General features: G+C 36.7%; 1 protein-coding gene and 1 long non-coding RNA gene across 4 annotated transcripts in view; one reads left to right on the top strand and one right to left on the bottom strand.

Annotated features, from left to right (window-relative positions):
• DIAPH2 (diaphanous related formin 2) overlaps positions 1-6,045 on the bottom strand; it is a 157,116-nt gene extending 151,071 nt beyond the window's left edge. For all 3 annotated transcript variants that reach the window (XM_090150285.1, XM_090150286.1, XM_090150287.1), the window contains exon 1: positions 5,759-6,045. In XM_090150285.1, coding sequence (XP_090006411.1) covers positions 5,759-5,878 — 120 coding nt within the window. In that variant the 5' untranslated portion in view covers positions 5,879-6,045. The remainder of the gene's footprint in view (positions 1-5,758) is intronic.
• A 60-nt stretch (positions 6,046-6,105) lies between these two features.
• LOC116229665 (uncharacterized) overlaps positions 6,106-20,117 on the top strand; it is a 46,136-nt gene continuing 32,124 nt past the window's right edge. The window contains exon 1 of the long non-coding RNA XR_004167055.2: positions 6,106-6,193. This is a non-coding gene — a long non-coding RNA (uncharacterized LOC116229665). The remainder of the gene's footprint in view (positions 6,194-20,117) is intronic.

Genomic DNA, 20,117 nt, shown 5'->3' with positions numbered 1-20,117 from the left:
AAAATAAAATAAAGTTATTAAATGATAAAATAAGCAGGATGCACATGCTGTAAGAACTATGTAAAAAATATATGATTTTAGTCATATCCTAATTTCTTGTGGTTTTAAAGTTAAACAAGTAAACTGATGAACAACCAACAGTAGCTTCAGCAACAGACATCTTCTATTTTGTCCCTAGGTATAGGTAGCAATTAAAGAATCACAGGAATTTTATTAGCCAATTCTGTTTACTTCTAAGTAAATGCAGTTGATTAAAAAAACCATGAAGACTCCTTGTAGCCCACAAGATAATTAATTTTAATCTTTTCCTTCTCCTGTGTCATCAACAATCATTAATGTTTTACAGGCTATTTGTAACATAAAAACAAAATTTTGTCCTCTAAAGCTTAGAAAACACCTCCCCTATTTGATATGCATACTGTTCTCTGTAAATCTCTTCCACATTGCCTCTGTGGAATCTGCTTTGTTTGCAAAGCTTCCTGTATCATCCAGAATATCTCTACAGTTTTGTCTTACAAGTAGTAGTTCAGGAAGTTCAATTACCACAAGCAGATAGTCTTATCACTCTATCACCTCATTTAAACAGTGTCAATATCAACTCACATTAAAAGCTAAAGCTAGTCAGCACTATGTCCTGCTCCATATTAGAATTACTGCCAAATCAGTATCTTTTCCTGCAATAAGTGAGTTTTCTTAAGACATCAATACCACCCAGCAGTAATGGTTGCACCGTAATTTCAGTTGTGTGAAGCAAGAATCCTTTGAGGCATTCACTGATTTTACTGAGACACACTATGATCTCAAATGTATTTTATTCATTCGCTAAAATCTGCTTACCCTGACTCATAGCTCATGTATGCAGAATACAAACATCTAAAGGAGTCATCTGTAAAGAACATATTCTCTCTCCACAGAAGAGTGAGACCCAACAGCCTGAGTTAAACAAGGTCACGTCATGTAGGTTCTGTAAAACACTGTCTGAGCACTCAACACTATTGACAGCTCACTTAAAGCATTCCTGCCCAAACATGGGTGGAGCAGCACAGAAACCTATCAGGCAAGCATAGTCAGTTTAATTCTGTATATAAGCTAACAGATAAAAGCCTTTATTCCACTGTTGGACATTAGTTGATGGCACATTAGTCAGATTCTTGGATTCTCAGTTTTTGATTGATTTTAGAGCTCAAAGAGTTTAAAATGCTTCAGTATGAAGCATAAACAATTTCTGTTTTTAAACTCAAGTATGAGTTGCTCCTTGTGGGATGAATCATCAAATCCACATCATCGCATTTACTTGCATTCCAACTAAGTAATCTCTCTCCTACCCCTAACATTTTTTACCCCATTTTACAAGCTCTTTCTCTCAATCTACTTTTAAAGACAGTGCCATACTCATACCACAACCCTTTGTGAGAACTAAGGTTGTTGCTAAGTGCAGTTTTTAATCACTGTTCAACTACCTCACAAAGATGAAGTTAACTTGGAGTAGTGAAGCATGCTTTCAGTGTGGCACTGGCCACTACACACACAGAAATACTTCTATTTATGCTAATAGAAAATCAACAGGATATACTATAAAACCTTGACTCAGACAAAAAATATTGACCATGTGAACTTCTAGCTAGGCAACATTCAAATAGTCAGGAAGCACCACATATCCTGTTCTAACGTCGTCTTTTCAAGCACTGATTCATATCATCACAGACATCTGAAAATATCTCAGGTGTCCAGCCTTAACTCCTGCTCAAAAAGCTGAGTCAACACAGAACACAAACCAGGCTGCTAAAAGCTTTGTCCATGTTTCCAGGTCTCAAACGCTTCTAATGACTAAGATACACAGTACTTCTGATCAATCAGTTCCAAAGCTTAATCACCATTTTTCCCTTATACCCAGTCAGAACTGCTTCACTTTTCCACTGCCTATCATTCTCATTATATGAACTTCTGTAAAAAGCCTGGCTTCAGCTCCTCATATTAAAAAATTTGAAAAGTCTTGGAAAGACTTGAAACATATTTGGGTTCAGCTAAACTATGACAACCACATCCAAACAGACCCAACACTTTCAAGCATGCACTTGTTTCCTACACAGCCAAAAAGCCTAAATAATTCTTTTACCATTACTACATACTTATTTTAGTGTTAGACACAAACAATATCCAAGCTAAGGACTAAAACCCAGAAGTCAGAAATTGCTGAGACAACTTAATCTAGTGTGTTTCCACTAGTATAGCAGGCATACTCTTAAGTGGGCAAAACAAGCCTGTTGCCAAACCAAGGTAAATATGTAGCTGTTCGCTGTCGTCTCATGCTAGGGCTGACATGAGATCAGATGATTGTTTGTTAAAACAATTTCATTTTTTCCTGCCCATTCCATTATAAACGAAAATAGTGGCAGAAACACTAGGCACTCATTCCCACCTCCAGTCCTTGCATTAGCACAAAATGATGTGGAAAAAAGATTAAACCAGAGTCCTTCCAGTAGTGATGTTGCCTGGAACACAAGATTTTCATAAAAATTACTCCAATTCACACACACTACTAGTACAAAAACTAGAGCTAAATTGTCACTCTGCAGTTCTGTCAAGTCCAAAAGGTTATATTAGACTTACATGACTCTCAAAATAACCCAGATCTGAAAAAAAAAAAAAAGTTAGGAGTTTTAATGCAGCTCAACTTTGATTGTATGTGAGAACATGTATCAATTTAGCTGTTTTACAGAAAAAAAAAAGTTTCACAGAACTGTTTGGGATGGAAGGGACCTTAATGATCACCTATTTCTAACCCCCTGCCATAGGCAGGGTCAGCTCTCACTAGATCTGGTTACCAAAAGCCCCACTGAAGCTGGCCTTGAACAGTTCTATGGATCCACAGCTTCTCTGGGCAGCCTGTGCCAGTGCTTCACCACCCTCTGAGTAAATATTTCCTTCCCAATGTCAAACCTGAACCATTCCTATTTCAGTTAAAGACATTAATCCTTCTCCTATCAATAGCCTGATAAAGGATCCCTCTCTAGCTTTCCTGCAAGCCCTCTTCAGATACTGAAAGTTCTCCCTAGAGCCTTCTCTGGGACTGAATAACCCCTACTCTCTCTACCTGAATCCATAGGAGAAGTGCTCCAGCCCTCTGAGCATCCTCTACCAGAGGAATAAGAGCTACCTGCCTCAACCTGCTGCCCACGCTTCCTTTAATACAGCCCAAGATACAGCTGGCTTTCCAGGCTGCAAGCACATACTGCTGCTGGCTCACACTGAGCTTTTCATCCCCAGACATTTCTCCTCAGAGTTAATCTCAATCCATTCTCCACTCAGTCTGTATTTGTGCCCCAACCCATGTGAATTTATACCTGGCCTTGTTGAACTTTATGACATTCCACATAAAGATCATTCCCCCTCATCCTTCTTCCAAAGGCCTGATGCCAGACACTGAAAATAAATCTGCTGCTATACGTAGCTACCCTGTCCCACAAAGTCCCTTTCAGTATGCCACTTTATATTTGAGATTATTGAAAAGAGGCACACCTCTAAGTATGTCATACAGTTCCAAACATTAACCAACAACCTACAGGTTGATTCATCTATGTAACTCTACTGAAACTTTGTAAATTATAAGCTGTGAAGCTAAACCAAGGAAATTTCCATACCAAAATTTATGTTTCATTTACAAACTCAGTGACAATTTAATACTTGTACATGAAGCATAGATTTTCTTACAGAAGTCTCAACTACCCCTCTGTCTTGTTTGCACAGTAAAGATAAGTACATGCAAGATAGCTCTCCAATAGCCAAAAGGAATTGCTAGCCTCAGCAAAATCAATTCCTTATTCAGTGTTTAAAAACGCAAAATTTATAAAAGATTACTCTTCTATATAACGAATGATGCCTTTCCCTGGCTTGTCTTGTTCCTCCCTTATAAACTGATACCATGAAGTAATGAATCTGTCTGCTCACATTCCTCAACTTCAAATACACTTTAATTCCATCCTTATCTTTCCTCAAAGGTACATCCCACTTCATTATAGCTTTATCCAGAGTTTGCATACATCATATCCAAAATAAGACATCTCCTCCCCCATTCAATACATCCACCCAATTATACCATCAGAAGCAAGTCACTTGACCTTCTGAAAGACAGATCTGCCCTGAGTTCAAGGAAGGTACTACCATTCACATTCATGTTGTTGCCAGCGTGTAATTATCTCCTCAAAAACCAAAAGCATGTCTGCATACAAACTGAAGTACTAAGGGAATATATTTGTCCCACTAAGTGCAGCAAAAAAATTCAACCCTACTGACTCTGAGTAACTGAAGAGAGCACACAACAGCTGGCCTGCTCAATCCAATTTTGAGCTCATCTCACATAAGTTTATAACATTTTGGATTTTAATTTGGATAAAGTCCTTTCCTCTGCAACAGAAAATTTATGTCCAAATTTTTCCCTCAAATTAAAGGAGCCTCCTGCATCCAAAAACTACGAACAAGACTATTTTTTAAAATCTCTTCCCTCCGAGGCGTCTACAAGCAGTTCTGCTAGTTACTTTAAGAATAAGAACTTTGTTACTATGTATCCTGTGCAAGGAAGTGACACTTTGTTTCCAATAGCACCAGAAAACAAAATAAACCACAGTATTTGTTTATGCTGTGTTAATATATACATGGTTGCCTTCAATACAAGCAAAGTTCAAGTTATTCAGCATCTTGTCTTCCTTTTAAACGATTGTCACTTTCAGTGCATTTGTGATGCCCCACACAACATGAATTAAACATCTTCCCCATGTGCATTTCAAGTTAGTTTTCATCAAGAAAAACGGGTTTCCAGCTGATTTGCAAAGGCTCCTTTGCATTACTCTTAATGAGAGGAATCCAAGGTGGGAGCAAATAAATATTAACTTAGTTTTACTATTACCTGTGAAAAAGCTTGCACAAGTTATACCAAAACTTTGTAATTAATGCTCTAATCAATGTGAAGTCTCAGCCAAGTTTTAATTAACCCCTCTGCTGCTTCTCTGGAAAGGTAGTCAGAATACGAGGGTAAAATGAATTCAAAGTTAAACCAAATAAACATAAGTAACTGGAGTAAGCAAAGTAAATGCCAATATAATTAACCTCTCTTGCAACTCCTCCATTTATAATTTGAGATACAGCACAGGACTGATGGCTTTGAAACGTACCTATGCATGTCACCGGGTTTGTAAGAAATACACTGCTTAAGACCAAAAAGCAGTTGTAATTAACAAACAGCACGGGCCTAAGGAGGACTCACGCAATCAAAAGTTTACCTGCTCCTTACAAAGAAACCAGAAAAACTCCAGCATCTTCACACACACCCCCTTATCTCCCTGCCACGCACATAACGCTTTAGGCTATTTTCACACTAACTCAGGGGCTCACTCGTGAAGCACACCGCTTGCATCACAGCTCCCACTTCCCGCACAGCACAGCGCACGCTCACAGCGCCGAGCTGCTCGGCCCGGGTTACGGCAACAGGTGCCGCAGCCGCCCGGCCCAGCGCTGCGCCGCGCCCCTCCCAGCCGGCACCTCCCAGCACCGCGCACCCCCCGCACGTCGTTTCCTCCTGTTACCACCAGCCCAAGAGCAAGGAGTACCCAAAAAACATCACAGATTATTATTGAACCCTTCCTTAAAAAAAAAAAAAACAACAACAAAACAAACAAAAAAACAAAAAAACAGCCTCCCCCCAGCCCGGCCGCGTGCCCCTCCGCCCCAGGCTTCCCCCACCCCCACCCCAATGCTCACTCACCAACTTCGTCTTATTCCGGGTCTCCTCTTCCGAGGAGCGCCCGCTCCGTTTCGCGTTCATCTTGCTAGGGCCCGGGGGCTCGTCGCCGCCCCCAGAGCCCGGAGCTGCCTGATCTTCCATCCTACCGGCGGCTCCGCGCTCGGCACAAGGCCCCTTTTTCGTCAGGGCTGAATCCTCACGGCCCCATAGAGTCGGCACCCACAACGGGGCGTCTCCCCATGGCGGCTAAAGCAGTTCCTGGTGGTACTCGAGACGCCTACTCCCAATCAACCGCCTAAGACGCGGAGCGTCTCTAGGCATGCGCGCAGACAGATGACCGCTATTGCGCATGCGCTGACGTAGTGCGCATGAACTGTGAGCGTGCGGGCGCGAGGCCGGAAATGGCGTCGTAGGGGTGCCGCCTGCGAGTAGGAGCTCCAGTTGGAAAGATGAAGAGTAAGAAAAGCTGGTATAGGGCCAGATAGTACAGAGCTAGTGAGTTGGGTGGGTTTATTGTGAAGGCACTTGGCTTAGTTTTCCCTCAAAGTGCTGGGAGCAGGAAAGACCTCACACATTGGAATATCAGTGCTGCACGCAGGGTTTTTCATAAGGTGTCTCTGACTGAAACACGTTCTTTTGCATTTTGTTTTAGGGCCCTGGGTGCACAGTGTAACTGTGGCATGTTGGCTAAAATTGAGTTACCATAGATGAAAGCCTTTTGTTTACCCATTGCATTTGGGAAGTCTAGTCCCCAAATTCTGAGCTTTCTGCCTATGTTCGTGGTTCGTAATATCAAAATAAACTGCCTGAAGTTTATGTAAAAAAAAACCAAAATCCCTTTGTCTGGATCTCATGTATGTCCCTGTATCAATATAATTGTTACACAAAAGAGAGAAAAATAGGCTTTTTGAGTTGGCATAGCTGAGCATATGTTTAAGTTAGCAGGAAAACAGCCATAGAAACAGTCATAGTCTGTCATGAGAGGACAAGGGCAATCTAAAAATCTTTAGAGTCCAGATTTATATATGAATCTATCATTTTATTATCTTCTAGAAGATGTTCCCAGTTTTGCACATCTTCCACAGCAAGCCTTTTCATGTTCAGTGTGCAAGCCAGACCTGTAAATTTCTCCCTTCTCTGTCTCCATACACATGTACTGACACACATGGTTAAAGCATACCTGAGATTTGTGGAGCTATCTGGCATTTCTTGTATTAATAACAATTTTTTAGCTATACTTAAAAATGTTAGTATTCCTATTTCTACTCCACCCCAACCCCCACTCAGATTTGAGAATGAAAAAAGCATCTTCTACACATGAACCAACAACCTATGAGCATATAAATTCTGCAGGCAATTTTAAGCAAAAAGTGAGGTGATACCATGCAACTATCTCAATTAGGAAATTAAAATGAAAGAGTCCCTCACTTCTCCCTCCCCACCCGCCTCCTTCCCTCCCCCCAAAAAAGCAAAAAACCACAACTGCTTAAGGCAACCAAACAAACCTCAGATTATTTTGGCAACCAGTTTGCACTGTGGTGTTTTGGCCCATCTCCGAGAGCAACTTAGGTATGGCCTGAGGGTGAAAAAAAGTTGTACAAGATGTTCTTAACTTGGCTTCATATCTCAGAAATTTTATAACTCTATGTTTAGAAAAATTCACTTTAAAATAGTAAAAATGTGTAGCCACAGAAGGTTCCTGCTATGTAGATGCATTTCTCCTCTTGGTTTCTAGTGTAATCTCAATCAAACACATAACTGCAACAAATAAGACAGTTACCTTACAATAAAATGGTCATAGACTGATAGGTATGTCACTCAAACATGTATTGTTTTATATGTGAATTTGAACAGAATAGGCTTTTCAAGACTGGCTGATACAGCAATCTAAAAACTTAACATTCTAACATCCTCCATCTAAACATAGTAAAAAAATACAACTATGCAAGTTTCCAGAAGCTATGTACTCCAAAAATATCTGGGGAAAAAAAAAAATATATATATATATATATATATGAGATTTTATAAATCCCGTGACAGAATTTCCATCTATCAGTGAAGGCTAGGCTTCTGGAGAAGCAATTCTAAGACAATTGAAGTCAACTTGTGACTAAACCAGCTACTTAGGTTTCAATCCTTGAGAAATATTCTGTTCTTTAGGTTTCTAGTATTGAAGAAGTACATTAACAAACTTGAAATATTTGTCTTAACCATCTAACTGGGTGGTTGTAGAAGGCAGTATTTTTAATTTTTTCTTTATATAGAAATTATTCTGCATACTACTACAAGAGAATATATATGGTATTTAACTTAACCACAGAAAGAAAACATGCTGCTAAGTCAACCAGGGATACATATCACATCTTGTCATCCAAAAATTCTACATCATGAGCACAACCACTCTACTACAATTAACTTACCACAATCCTTCCACTACTGTAATGCTGTAGACTGTCCTCAGATTGTCTCACCTGCCCTCCTGGATTATCTTATCTCTCATCTTAATTGACCATTAAAACAGCGATGTTTTATGTTGCGATCATGAACAGTGTCACAAATGTTAATTAAAACAGCTAATTATGAACATTTACATAAGTGAATCAGGATTACAAATTAGGCATCTTCACAGCTGTTTCAAGAAGATTCTATGGTTACATTTTTTTTGTAGCCATGACACAGCTGCAAAACAGCCCATTGATTAGGCTTTATATTTTTATGTTCTGAGTAAGCTTACAAGTTTTGTCTGTAGCTATTTATAGGAAGAGGAAGCTAACAGCTTCCCACCTATTGTTAAAAAAAAAATAATTATGTTTAATATGTTAACAATGTAATGATCTCTGCTTTCACAGAAGACCTACAGTTGACCTTTACTTAGTATGCCTAGCTCTAATTTAAAGCCTAAAGCACTGAAGCTGATGAGGTATTGGTATGAGATACATACACTGAAGGTACAGAGTCAACATATGTCAAGGCACTTTATTCATTAAAGTAACTTAGGTAAATTAGAAAATAGCAGAATACTGTTTTTAATCTAAACAAGCCTTTAGTGATTTGCTCCAGGCCAGGCTCACCAAAAATACCAAAAATCAATTTTTTAGGTTTGTGCTTTCTAAAGTGTTGTGGGGTTTTTTTTCGGTCTTTGCTTTTGTTTGTTTGTTTTTGTTGCTGTTGTTGTATTTAATCAGAAGCATTTTTCCCTTTTTGAAGCAGTTAACTGATTTAGGTGAATTCTACTTTTTTTGTTTTCTATATTTTGATCATTTTTCCTACAATTCTAGACCACAACAAAGATTCTCTTTTCCAGGTGATTATTTTCTTTTAGGTTTTAAGGAAATTGGGGGGGGGGGGATTTGCATTCATGCCCTATTATTGTTTTATTGTTTTCTGGAAACAATATACCTATGAAAAAATTGCACAGAATGACTTTGCAGAATGACTTGAAAGAAAGAAAGAAAGAAAAGTTAAATATTATACTTATTTTAAAAAAAGAAAAAAAAAAAAAAAAAAAAGGAGGGGGAGGGAAGGGAAGGGAGGAAAAATACTTTCTGTTGTTGCGGAATTTATCCCAAAGGAGAAAACAAACAGTCAAACTAAATAAACACACAAACTCCGGATGTTATATGAAGTTTCTGATATAAATGTTAGTTTCTTATTTACTGATTCTCTTCCCCCCCCCCCCCCACTTTGCTTCTAACACACAAATCTGTAGTCATACGTGGTGCAATATGTGGTTATTTACACAATTATCCAAACTTTGCCCTTCGCAGAAATTTCTCAATATTGTCAACAAGCAAAATGCCTTTTGCCACCATTCCATGTGGAATTTTGTCTCTTTAAATCCTCCAAGAACTTTTGATCTTTCGCTCCCTCATCAATAAATGGTGTTAGCATTCTGAGAATAGGGAGTGTATGCTAGTAAAAGAAGTGCTAATGTGCGTAAATTATTTCATTTAGAAGTTATCACTGTTATGTTTTTGATTTACTTTTTCCTACATGCAATTCTCACAGCCTCTTAATGAAAAGTTATTAGTCGGAAGTTGTAGTTTTATTCAAATTGTTGTTTCTCTTTAAAAGGTTTTCATCTGTGTTAAATGAAGGGGGTGCTGCTTTAGTCCTTCTGTTTCTTTTTGTTTAAATCTGTTACTTTTCTCGCCTCCTAGTGCTCCCTTTTATGTGCAGCAAGCATTCACGCAACTTTTAAGTGGATTGAAAAAGTGATCTGGGTTAAAATTCACCTTACTTAAGTTTTTATTCAGAGCCATGATTTTACATATCATGCAGTTCCAGAAATATCCAGCTTGTGTTCCCAACATTATTTGTCTGTTCCTTTAAGAGATCCAAGTCCCTATTCTAATCTGAACAAGATATGTAGTCTTGTACTGGAAGCTACTTAATTTTGAAGAACAGCTGTGAGAATGACTATAAAACTGAGCCAGAGGAGAAGGAGAACTGTAGTCTGATATGGGGTAGTTTAAAGATTAAAAAAGAAAAACGTTAACATGGAAACGTTTAAAATCCCAAACCCACTGTAAAGATTAAGGACTTAACAAAAGATAATTAGAAAGCAATAATTAGACTGTTGCATTCAGTGAAAGCAACACTTCATTTCACTTACTGTTGCCCTTTTTTTGGCCACAAAGGATTCTTTTGGGTATTTTAGAAGCATAGTGTAATAACCTTAATAAGGTAACTTGTTAAATCTAAGCTATTTTGTATACATGTTAACCGTGATGTTACTATTTTGTATCTATCTTGTTCAAATGCCTCTTTCTTTGTGACTGAAGATGCCTAACAAAGTGACCAAAGCAGTAATGCAGGCTGTATTTCAGTTGGGCTATTGACTTGTGCGCAGCTGCAGAAAGCTCTGGACATTCTTACATGGAAAGTGTAAAAATGCAATACTTGCACTTCAAAAGAGCAAAAAGAGCTTTTTTGGATTTAATTACTTTCAGACAAATCAATTAATATAATGACAATTGTTATTGTTCACTTCTGATCCTTTTTGGATCCTTAAGTGGTATTTTAAGCAAATTTATGTTCATACATGAGTTCATAGTGTGAGTTCACATCTTCTAAATGGCATTTCTGTTTTTGTTAACTATTTTCTTTACTTTTCCTCTACTTAACAAACCTAATGTAGAAGTAGAAAAGCTTAATATTCTTGAAAGTTTGTAATTACTTCATAAAACAATGTTGTTGGTATGACTCAAGTCTCCCTTTTATCCTTTGTGATATATTAACTTAATCTTTGTATAATTTTATTAGCCATGATTAGCCAGTTAAATTAACTCTTGAAATTAATTGTAGCATTTTTAAAAAAATTATTATTTTCCTTAATTTCTAGTGAACAAATACTTGTCCCAAGGTAATATCTACAGATAAGAATCTGTACTTAGAGCTTACTGAGAAAGTGGCGGTAGTATTTTGTGCTAAGACACTGAGTTTGTAAGTGTAGGGAAAATAATAAGAGTTAGCTTAGTAGACTCAAATTCTGTTCTGTTCTGACTGCTACACCCTTTCACAATCAATGGAAAGTGTCATTATTTTAACCTACTATGAAACACTCCTTTTCTCAGAAGATGAATGAGAAAGCTATTGGTAGTTTTCCAGTCTTTCTTCAGGGGATAATTTAATGATTCCATTTCTTTGTTGGGACTTGAGAGACATTTAGGCAGATGTGAGTATGTCTGACAGTGCATGTCTTGAATGTGGATTGAAGTTGCTAATGCATTTGAAATAGTTTTCCTTATATTGTGCATATACAGATATTGAAACAGCTCAGCTTCTCTGAATTTTACAGACATTGTATATAAAAAAGCAATGCTTCTTGGATTTTTTCTATGGCAAAAGAAAAATGTACTTATTTCTGTTTAGTGCCTAGTTAAACAACCATCATCTGTGAGTGCGTTTAGTCTGAGGAAGGTTATGCATCCTTGTACCCAGCAGTTATCCAATGTTGCCTTTGTCTTATCAGGGAAAAAAAAAATTAGTCACTCTGTTACAAAGAATAATGATGTCACATTGCTTGAACTCTGAACTGACGAGAATGAGTTCATGTGATCTTTTGTATTGAGGCACACCTAAACAACAGACTAGTGGAGTATGCTGTAGGAACTTTTACAGTGCTTCCTTTGGAGTATATCTTTTAGGGTTTCTTTTGTTTGTTTGTTTGTTTGTTTTTTGTTTGTTTGTTTTTTTTTTTTTTTACAAAATGCCCTTTCATACAGATTTCCTTTATGGCAGAAAAACAACTTTGCAAAAAGTAGGCTTCAGAATACAGCACTTATTTTCTGTGTAGCTTTTGTGAGATCAGTTTTTCAGTGAGATGAGTCACTAGATCAGCTTATGTAGTCATATAGACAGTTATGGTTGAAGAGACTAAAGTTAAAAATATATTAACCGTATCAGATAAGGATTTTAAACGTTCAGATAAGGATGATGATGACATAACTGAGAACAAATCCCAGTGCTTTTTACAACAGAGCCATTATTTTAAGTTGTGTAATTCATCATTTTGTTAACTGTTGGTCTCAGGTTTTATATCAATTATGTCATGCTCCCTGAAATCCTCAACAGTAGTTTCCACATTCTTCAATAGTGTCCTATTTATTGTTATAGGAGGACTAATCAACTAAACATTCCTCTGCTGCTAAATAGAGCCAACAAGCTGCTTATGAGTCAGGATTCTGGCAGATAATTCTTCTGCATATCAGTGGAACTTTATTGGCTAGCTGTCTTGTTCTTTGCATGAACAGATACTGGCATTTTTGATTTTCATTTTTTACTTTCTAGCTTGATGATCTGGTAAGCCGTATTTTCAGTATTTGCTGTGTGTAGTGGAAATGCTAAGTCATGGCCTGAAACAGTGATTGAGCACCTGGTGGGAAGGCGGAGCCAACCCAGGGGAGCTCAGGTGCATGCAATGAACCTGAGTAACTGGAAGGGCTGGATCCAGGGTCCAGCCCTTCCCAGACCTCATTTAAGGGTTGGCAGTGGTATCTTGTTGGAGATCCTTACATATCTGAGGTCTTCTAAATGTAAGCAGTTTTTCTTCTTTTGTTTCTGCATTAATAGCTGCTGTTCTTGGATTTGTTCTCATTTGCTGTAGCTTGGAACTATGTGACTGTTATCGTTGCTGTACTTTCTGTCATATCACAGCATTTCACTGTGGTAAGCTTATGCTTGTGAAGGACTTTAAACAACTTCCTCATACAGTCATTCTGGGATGTAATCAATAGTAAGACTGGAAATCTACAGTGCTGTATCCTTGGTTGTTTAGTAATCAGCTTTTTTTAATATTCATGAATCTCATTACGGCAAGAATCTCATTACTACAAAGAGCAGCTGTTAAGGGGAAGGTACTGAATAAATGCCATAACCTGGAACTCTCACTAAGTAATTTTATAGCACTTCTGAAAATATCTTGATTTTTGTTGCAGTTATTTCAGTGGTGGGATGCGTGCTATGAAACCATACTTGTAAATAAAGAGATACATAACATGACTACTATTTTATTGAAGCTATAAAGTTAATTTCCCCTGTAACAGCTGTCTTGAAAACTTCTTTTCTTTCCTGCCTGTTATTTCAGTATCTCCTGCTATAATATCTGCTATATTACATAATCTGTATATAATATTTATCTTTAAAAAAAAATAGAAGATAGTTGTCAACTGCTTGTTATAATTCCCTAATCTAATACCAACTGTGAGAAATAAATGATCACTCAAATCTCTCCAATGCTCACAGTTTCGTGCAAATATTTTTCTAATTAAAATAAGCTAGCATAATAAGAAGCTTGCTATCCTGTCTGATTAGTGGATCAAGAATTGTCAACAGTTAGCAGCTGTACACTTGGCTGAAATAGAGGAAATAATCTTTGCTTATTCCTGACCAATTACTTTAATCTTAGGCCGTCACAGGTGGGTAGTATTAAATGAATAGTTTTATTCAAAAAAAAGAAAAAAGACAGTAGGTAAGAACCAACAAGCAATCACCTAGAATTTAATGGTGTTTTTAAAAACAAACAAGCAACTGCATGTTTTTAGTGCAGAGTGTTGTTTGGGAGGGGGAAAAAAAAATACCAAGTTCAGTTCTACTGAGCAGAATGCTGGAATTTGGCCTTCAAGTGTCAAGGTGAATGTTCTTATTGCAGGGATTTCAGATACCAGATGCTTCCATCTGAAGATGGGGAAGCTTTTGTTGAAACTGATGCATCTTCTCCAAAGCTTGTTAATCCTAGTTCACGTATATCCTACTATTCCTGATATTATTTGTATTTCTGTGCTTTGACATCTGCTCCCTCAGTACAGACTTATGATGACAGTGTGTCAGCACTATTGGTTAAACACTAGCACAAAGAAAGTCAGTGCTTAGGAGAGCATTTTCTATACTTTGCCCTTCTATGATTTAGGAACGTTTGGTATATCTACACTTTTTTTTTTTTTCCCCACACTACGCAGTTAGATAGAAGGGATATAATCCTGTTTCTTTTTTCTCACTACTTAGTTTCATATCTATAGTTAAACTGTAGAATGAAATACCTGATACTGTCAGTGTTTAGGTAATTAAATAATGTCATGGTTTTCATTATTACTTATTTAGCTTTCTTATTTATCTTCTACTGAGAACTGATAATGGTACTCAGGTGTATGTGGTGTTATTTCTTCTTGTCTGTGTCCTAAAACTTTTCTAAACCAGTAACTCAGCAGTGCCTAGCACTAAGATCTTTCATACTAGAGCAACCTGGAACACTAATTTAAAAAAAAAAAAAAAAAAGCTATTAGTTGTGTTAATGAATGGCTAGTTCACTTGGAGTTTTCTCACTTAACTAGGAGATTGAGTTCTGTTGCTATATTGTCAGGTTATCTTGCTGTTGTAAGCCCTTTGCTGGGGCAGTTATTTGTAAAGAAAACTTTGTGCCGTTTGTTTATTATCTCTTAACACAACGTTACCTGGAGCATGATCTAGAACTTCTCTCCTTTTTTTCTGTGGATGTGGATTTCATAGAAATTCTTGTTTTAGTTTTTTGTGTGTATTTTATTTGTATTTTCACTTATGACTATGTCAGCATGTGGAGAGAAAAAGTATTAATAAGCAGACTCTAGTTTGTGTTAGATATGCTTTCATAATGTGACCGCACAGTTTGCAGAAATCAGGAAACAGCTTTTTGTCATACTTCCTTTTTGAGGGAGTGCTTCATCATGACACTTCACAAAATTAAACAGTAATTTGTCAGTTCTGGCCAACACCCAGTCTTGCACACTGAAGAAAATGGGGACAAACATTTCAGTTAGAATAATAGAAATCGGATCTTTTCCGCACATCATAATCACTGTCAATTACTCAGTTTCTTGTTGTGCACCTACAACAACTAAAAGGAAACTTTGAGTAGTGCTAGTGACCTTTGTACAAATGTAAGAATTGCTCTATGCTGGATCTTCAGGTAACAACATGTATGAGAAAAGGTTAAGTGCTCTATTTATTGCAGGAACACTGAAAATATGGGTGGTTTTTTTTTTGGTGGTGAATCTAAAACAGCAAAATAAACATGTCACTGGGCATCAACTTAGTTTAAAGCATTGAAATTGAAATGACTCCTTTGTAAAAGATATTCTGCTTAAAGTGGTGTCTTTCAGTTATCTGACAAATAACTTCCATAGAATGCTGCTTTTAAAAGAAAAACAAGTTTCTTCAGTCAGTCAACATAGTTCTTGCCATGTAGGATCTATGTTTCAATTTGAAATGTATTAGGTACCAAATGCTAGCAGCTGGGAGCCTCTGACTTGGTGACTTGCTTCAGTGAAGATACAAGGTAAAATGTGTGTGATCTAAATGGAAATTCTGGATTTCTATCTGATCCAGTTTGTCCATTTCTAAATTGAAATATATTGTTTTAACTTGTATTTGGCCACAATGGTGTAGCAGTTAATAACAGAGGCTTGCTTAGTGACTTTTGCAGGTACTACAAATGAGTAGTGAGTGAAAGGGAGGTATATTTGCTGTCAGTATCCTTTAAACTTTTAACTAACATACTAGTCATCACTACAACTTGTGTGAATGCAACTGATGTCCCATTTTTGTATTTCTGGAGCTGAAACAGATGCATCTGACTCATCATAAACACTCCAAAAGAGCTATTAAAAGCTGCTGGGAACCTATTACTGTGTAGAATTCCTAAGGAACTTATTTGGGAGGGGAGGGAGGAAAGAGAGAGGGCAGGAGGGGAGAGAATGCACAGCTTCTAAAAGACGTTTTGAAGGCCTAATTATACTTAGAAAAACAAAGTAAATTTCTAAGAATAAAATATTCAACAAATAAAAACAATGTTGTTTTCCATTATTAGAAAAAAAGACGTATCCATATTTCATTATTTATACTCTTCAGAATGCTCTTAATCTAATTCATTTTTGTGGGTAGACAAGTACTTCTTTATGCTTTGAAAGCAAGCATGCACACATGCTGCTTCTTGCACTGGCTTTTTACAGATAAGGCTTTTACTTCTCAGACCTCATTAAGCAGTCAGTTGAGCAGGCTAAATGAGCATTCCAAGTAGTAATGGATACTTACTCCATGTAAGTACAACAAGATTATGTGATACTGAAATACTGAGTGCTTAGCTGGAACGGCATCATTTGTATCACAAACACATTGGGTAAACAGTTCATGTGTTTATGATAGCAATATGATCTCCTACCTATTAATAGGGTAGATCTGGGTCAGTAGATGAGGGTTTTTGTTTTACACTTCAAGCTCTGTATCTTCTGTTCTACCTATCAGAGGGGATCTTAGCCTTTTCAGGAAACAAATGACTCCTTTTAAGTTTTAAACCTGAATGGAAAATGAGTAGACAGAAAGCTTCCAACAGAATGTGTTTCTGAAAATCAAGTTCCATTATTTTAAGCTGATTTACATACACTCTGCATGTTTATTTTGTTTTATAACATTCCAGATTGATATTATACTTAGATAATATTGTGAAGCTTGTTTTCTCCAAGTTCAGATGCAAATAGTTATTTTTCTGGGATCTTTGACAGGTCATCAGAATTACAACAAAATTCAAGCTGTAAAAGCAGAAATAATTTTATGAGCAGCAGAGTTCACCAAATTTGACTTCCTTAACTTGTTTACATTCTCACATCCAAGGTATCAAATTTGTCTCATCTCCTAGGCAAATTTCAGTTACCTCTTTACCACTGAGATTCTCTGGTGCATAGGGGATACATTTATGCTGTAGCTTTTCCCCTTCAGTTAAAATTTACCATGGCTCTCTTCACTGTCTGTCTTCAAAGACATTATAAAAGCTGCCTCCTGCGATTATCTTGAAATTATTTTGAAACTGGGATTTAAAAATGAAGGCAGAAGGAGTACTTTATCTTCATAACACTAGTAGTTCAAAAACATTCGTGAGAAAGTTCTTACTGATAGTAATCTGGAGAGTTCTGATCTGGTAAAATCAACAGAGCGTTTGTAACATGACAGTAGAAACCCTACTTGAGTCTTCTGCTATCTTATAACGGCATTCTCTTAACTAGAGAGAACTTGTCTTTTGTTTAGGGCTACGAAAGTTTAGTAAGTCATTTAATCAGCACTGTAACATGTATCACAAGGAATACTGAAGATGATCTGACCTTCATCAGTGTTCGTATTGCTATCCAAAAGAGATTTTCTACTTTGAGCTAAGGTTTGGAAAGTAGAGTTTAGATATATATAATCCCAATTTGATTTTGATACACACTCATAGAATTTGTGTACCATGACCTATTGTTGAGACAAAAATCTTGTACATTTGGCCTGTGTGAATACTTTGGTTGGTCAAACATATATAATATTGTCTTTAAATACAGAGCTATAATGACACGTAAGAAAGAGATCAAATCTGTGTGGTGTTATTCATTGGGCAGTAAGGGAATTCGCTATTACATGAATAGAAAGTGGATTAACTCTGCATTTACTCTCAAGTACATCAATGAAGCCTTGAGATAGTGTCCTACACCAGGGTGTTGCTTCGGTTTTTAGAAAGATAAAAGTCAACTACATGGGTCTGCATGAAGGGATGAAGTGAAGGGGGCAGGGAGTTGCTGATATGTTGTTTTTAAGGAATAATTGTTCTGCAACAAAACAGTGAAAACAAGAAATGTATTTGAAAGTGAATCTTTTTGTTGGGGAGGTAAAAAGTGATTGACTTTAATCCTGGAAAGCCAAAATTAAACCCTTCAGAAGAAGGGCTTGTATACCAGCAAACAAATTCTGTCCTTTAAAAGCAGCATGTGTGATTGCATTCATGTTTATGCAAATTACCTTTCATTTTCCTCCTTCTACCTCCTTTTGTGTTTTGTTTGGTCTTAATAAGAGTAGTTCTGTATATGTCCTGGATTTCCTTAGGTCTCTGAGTGATGTTCTCTATCTGGTTCTTTGTAACTGTCAGGGCTCAGTTAAGACTTTTGAAAGAAACATGCTTAACGATTCCATGATTTAACTTTTAATCTTTGGTATTTTATTTACAATTTTGAATTAGTATCCATAAACTGCAATGTTTTTCATAGGTAACTAAGAATCAAGCATATTGAGTTGCTTTCCCCTGGTGTTTATAGAACACTATCTCTATAGTTGCATCTTCCAAGGACAGGTCTCTAATGTTACTTAAGTTTTAGAGTTGTTTTGAAACAAGGAAGAAATGCATGTCTAGTTCTTCTGGTAGCCAGAACATCAGGCACTTATAACACAACAAAAGAAATACAAATACAGTAACTATGTCTTATCCTTTGTAAGCATTCACGATTGGAAAAAATATATATTGTTTTTTGATTACAAGCTATACAGGTAAGAATATAATAACGTATACCAAAGAGTGTGGCTGACAAGGGTGGTTTGTGCTATCTTTTCTACTGCATTCCAAAATAAGGTTGTCTTTCCATTGTTTATGTTTCTATCCATCTTATCCAAGTAAATGGATTCCACTATTGAAAAATAATATATAACTTAACAGTTTTTCTGTGGGAAAAAGGTGCTGTAAAGCAGATATTGTCTATCAGTACTTCACTTACAGAATTAGGTAACCAAACCAATCAAGTTATTGCAGGTATGTGCTCTGTAGAGTACTGATTAGTATCTGCTTCATGGACAGTAGTTTCAGAGATATTTAAAGTCATACTGAGTAAGATTTCTTTAGCAAGTAGCTACCCCGGTGTGAGTCATTACCACTGACAGAATCTGGAGAACATACTAACATGTGATGTCTGCTTAAATGAATTGTTTCACTTATGAGTTCACTTTATTTGAAATAATTTCTAATACTACCTTGTATTTGCATATTAATTTAGGATAAAAGTGTTTTATTGACATAGAAAAGGTTGAAAATTAAAGTTAAAAGAGTAAAAAAATTAACATTTATGATTGCACTCTCTCATTGGATCGTTAACTTGAATTAGATATAGTGGATGATTTATACTTTCATATCATGCATTTATAATTTGCACGGGGAAAAAAAAAATGTCCCAGGTGCTGTTATTTTTCAAAACATCTCTCAGCCATATGGAAATGTAAATTGCAAATTCAGTGTGCAAAGAGTAATCCCTTGGTACAGAGCAACCAATTGCATTAAGCAACCACAATTAATATCATTAAATATTCTGTAGAGTAGCTTTATATTTGACTTAAAGTAGCAAGTAAAAATAATTTTGCAGTTATGAATTGTGTTTTACTGGTGTTTCAATGTACACAGGATTTTCTTGAGTTTACACTGAACAGTGATGATGTTAAATAACCACCATGGCTTCCAGTGAAAGTGAACTAGGATACAGAAGGAATGTTGGACATATTAATCATTATAACAGCTTAGCTTCTAAATTTTAAGTATTGCTTGATACTGAGAAGGGAATATTTACTCCCAACTGGAGCTAATCCCATAGTTGTGGTGGATAGGTGTCTGTTAGTTCTTCAGAAACAGATAAGGCCAAGAGTGCAGGAGTCTGCTGTAAGCACCAAATAAGGCTGACTTTTAAATAGACTGCCGAAGTGGCTCCAAAAATGCAAACAAGAACTATGTAACCTTCCTTATAACTTAGTTTGTTCTTAAGTCTAGAAGGTTAGCTGACATTTCCTTGGCCATAATTTACTTTATTCAAGAGTTAAGGCCTCCAGTTTCTCCAGATGAAACTGTTATCAGCTGTTGCTCTGTATATAAATATTGAAATAAAAACAGCATCATTGCTGTACTAGTAATTCTGTGAAATACAACTGTCATTCAACTTTTCTCTTCATGAGCATACTAGAAAGCAAGAAATGCTTCCAGGCTCTTGCAGTATTTCACACTGGAATACAAAAACAGTGAGCAATACTTTTTTTTTTTTTTTTTTTTTTTTTACTTCTGAGAGAAATTTGA

Source organism: Phasianus colchicus, chromosome 14 (assembly GCF_987193195.1).
Source record: "Phasianus colchicus chromosome 14, bPhaCol1.hap1.1, whole genome shotgun sequence".
Lineage (NCBI taxonomy): Eukaryota > Metazoa > Chordata > Aves > Galliformes > Phasianidae > Phasianus > Phasianus colchicus.
The sequence above is the reverse complement of the archived record's forward strand: the minus strand, read 5'-3'. Positions and strand labels throughout refer to the sequence as shown.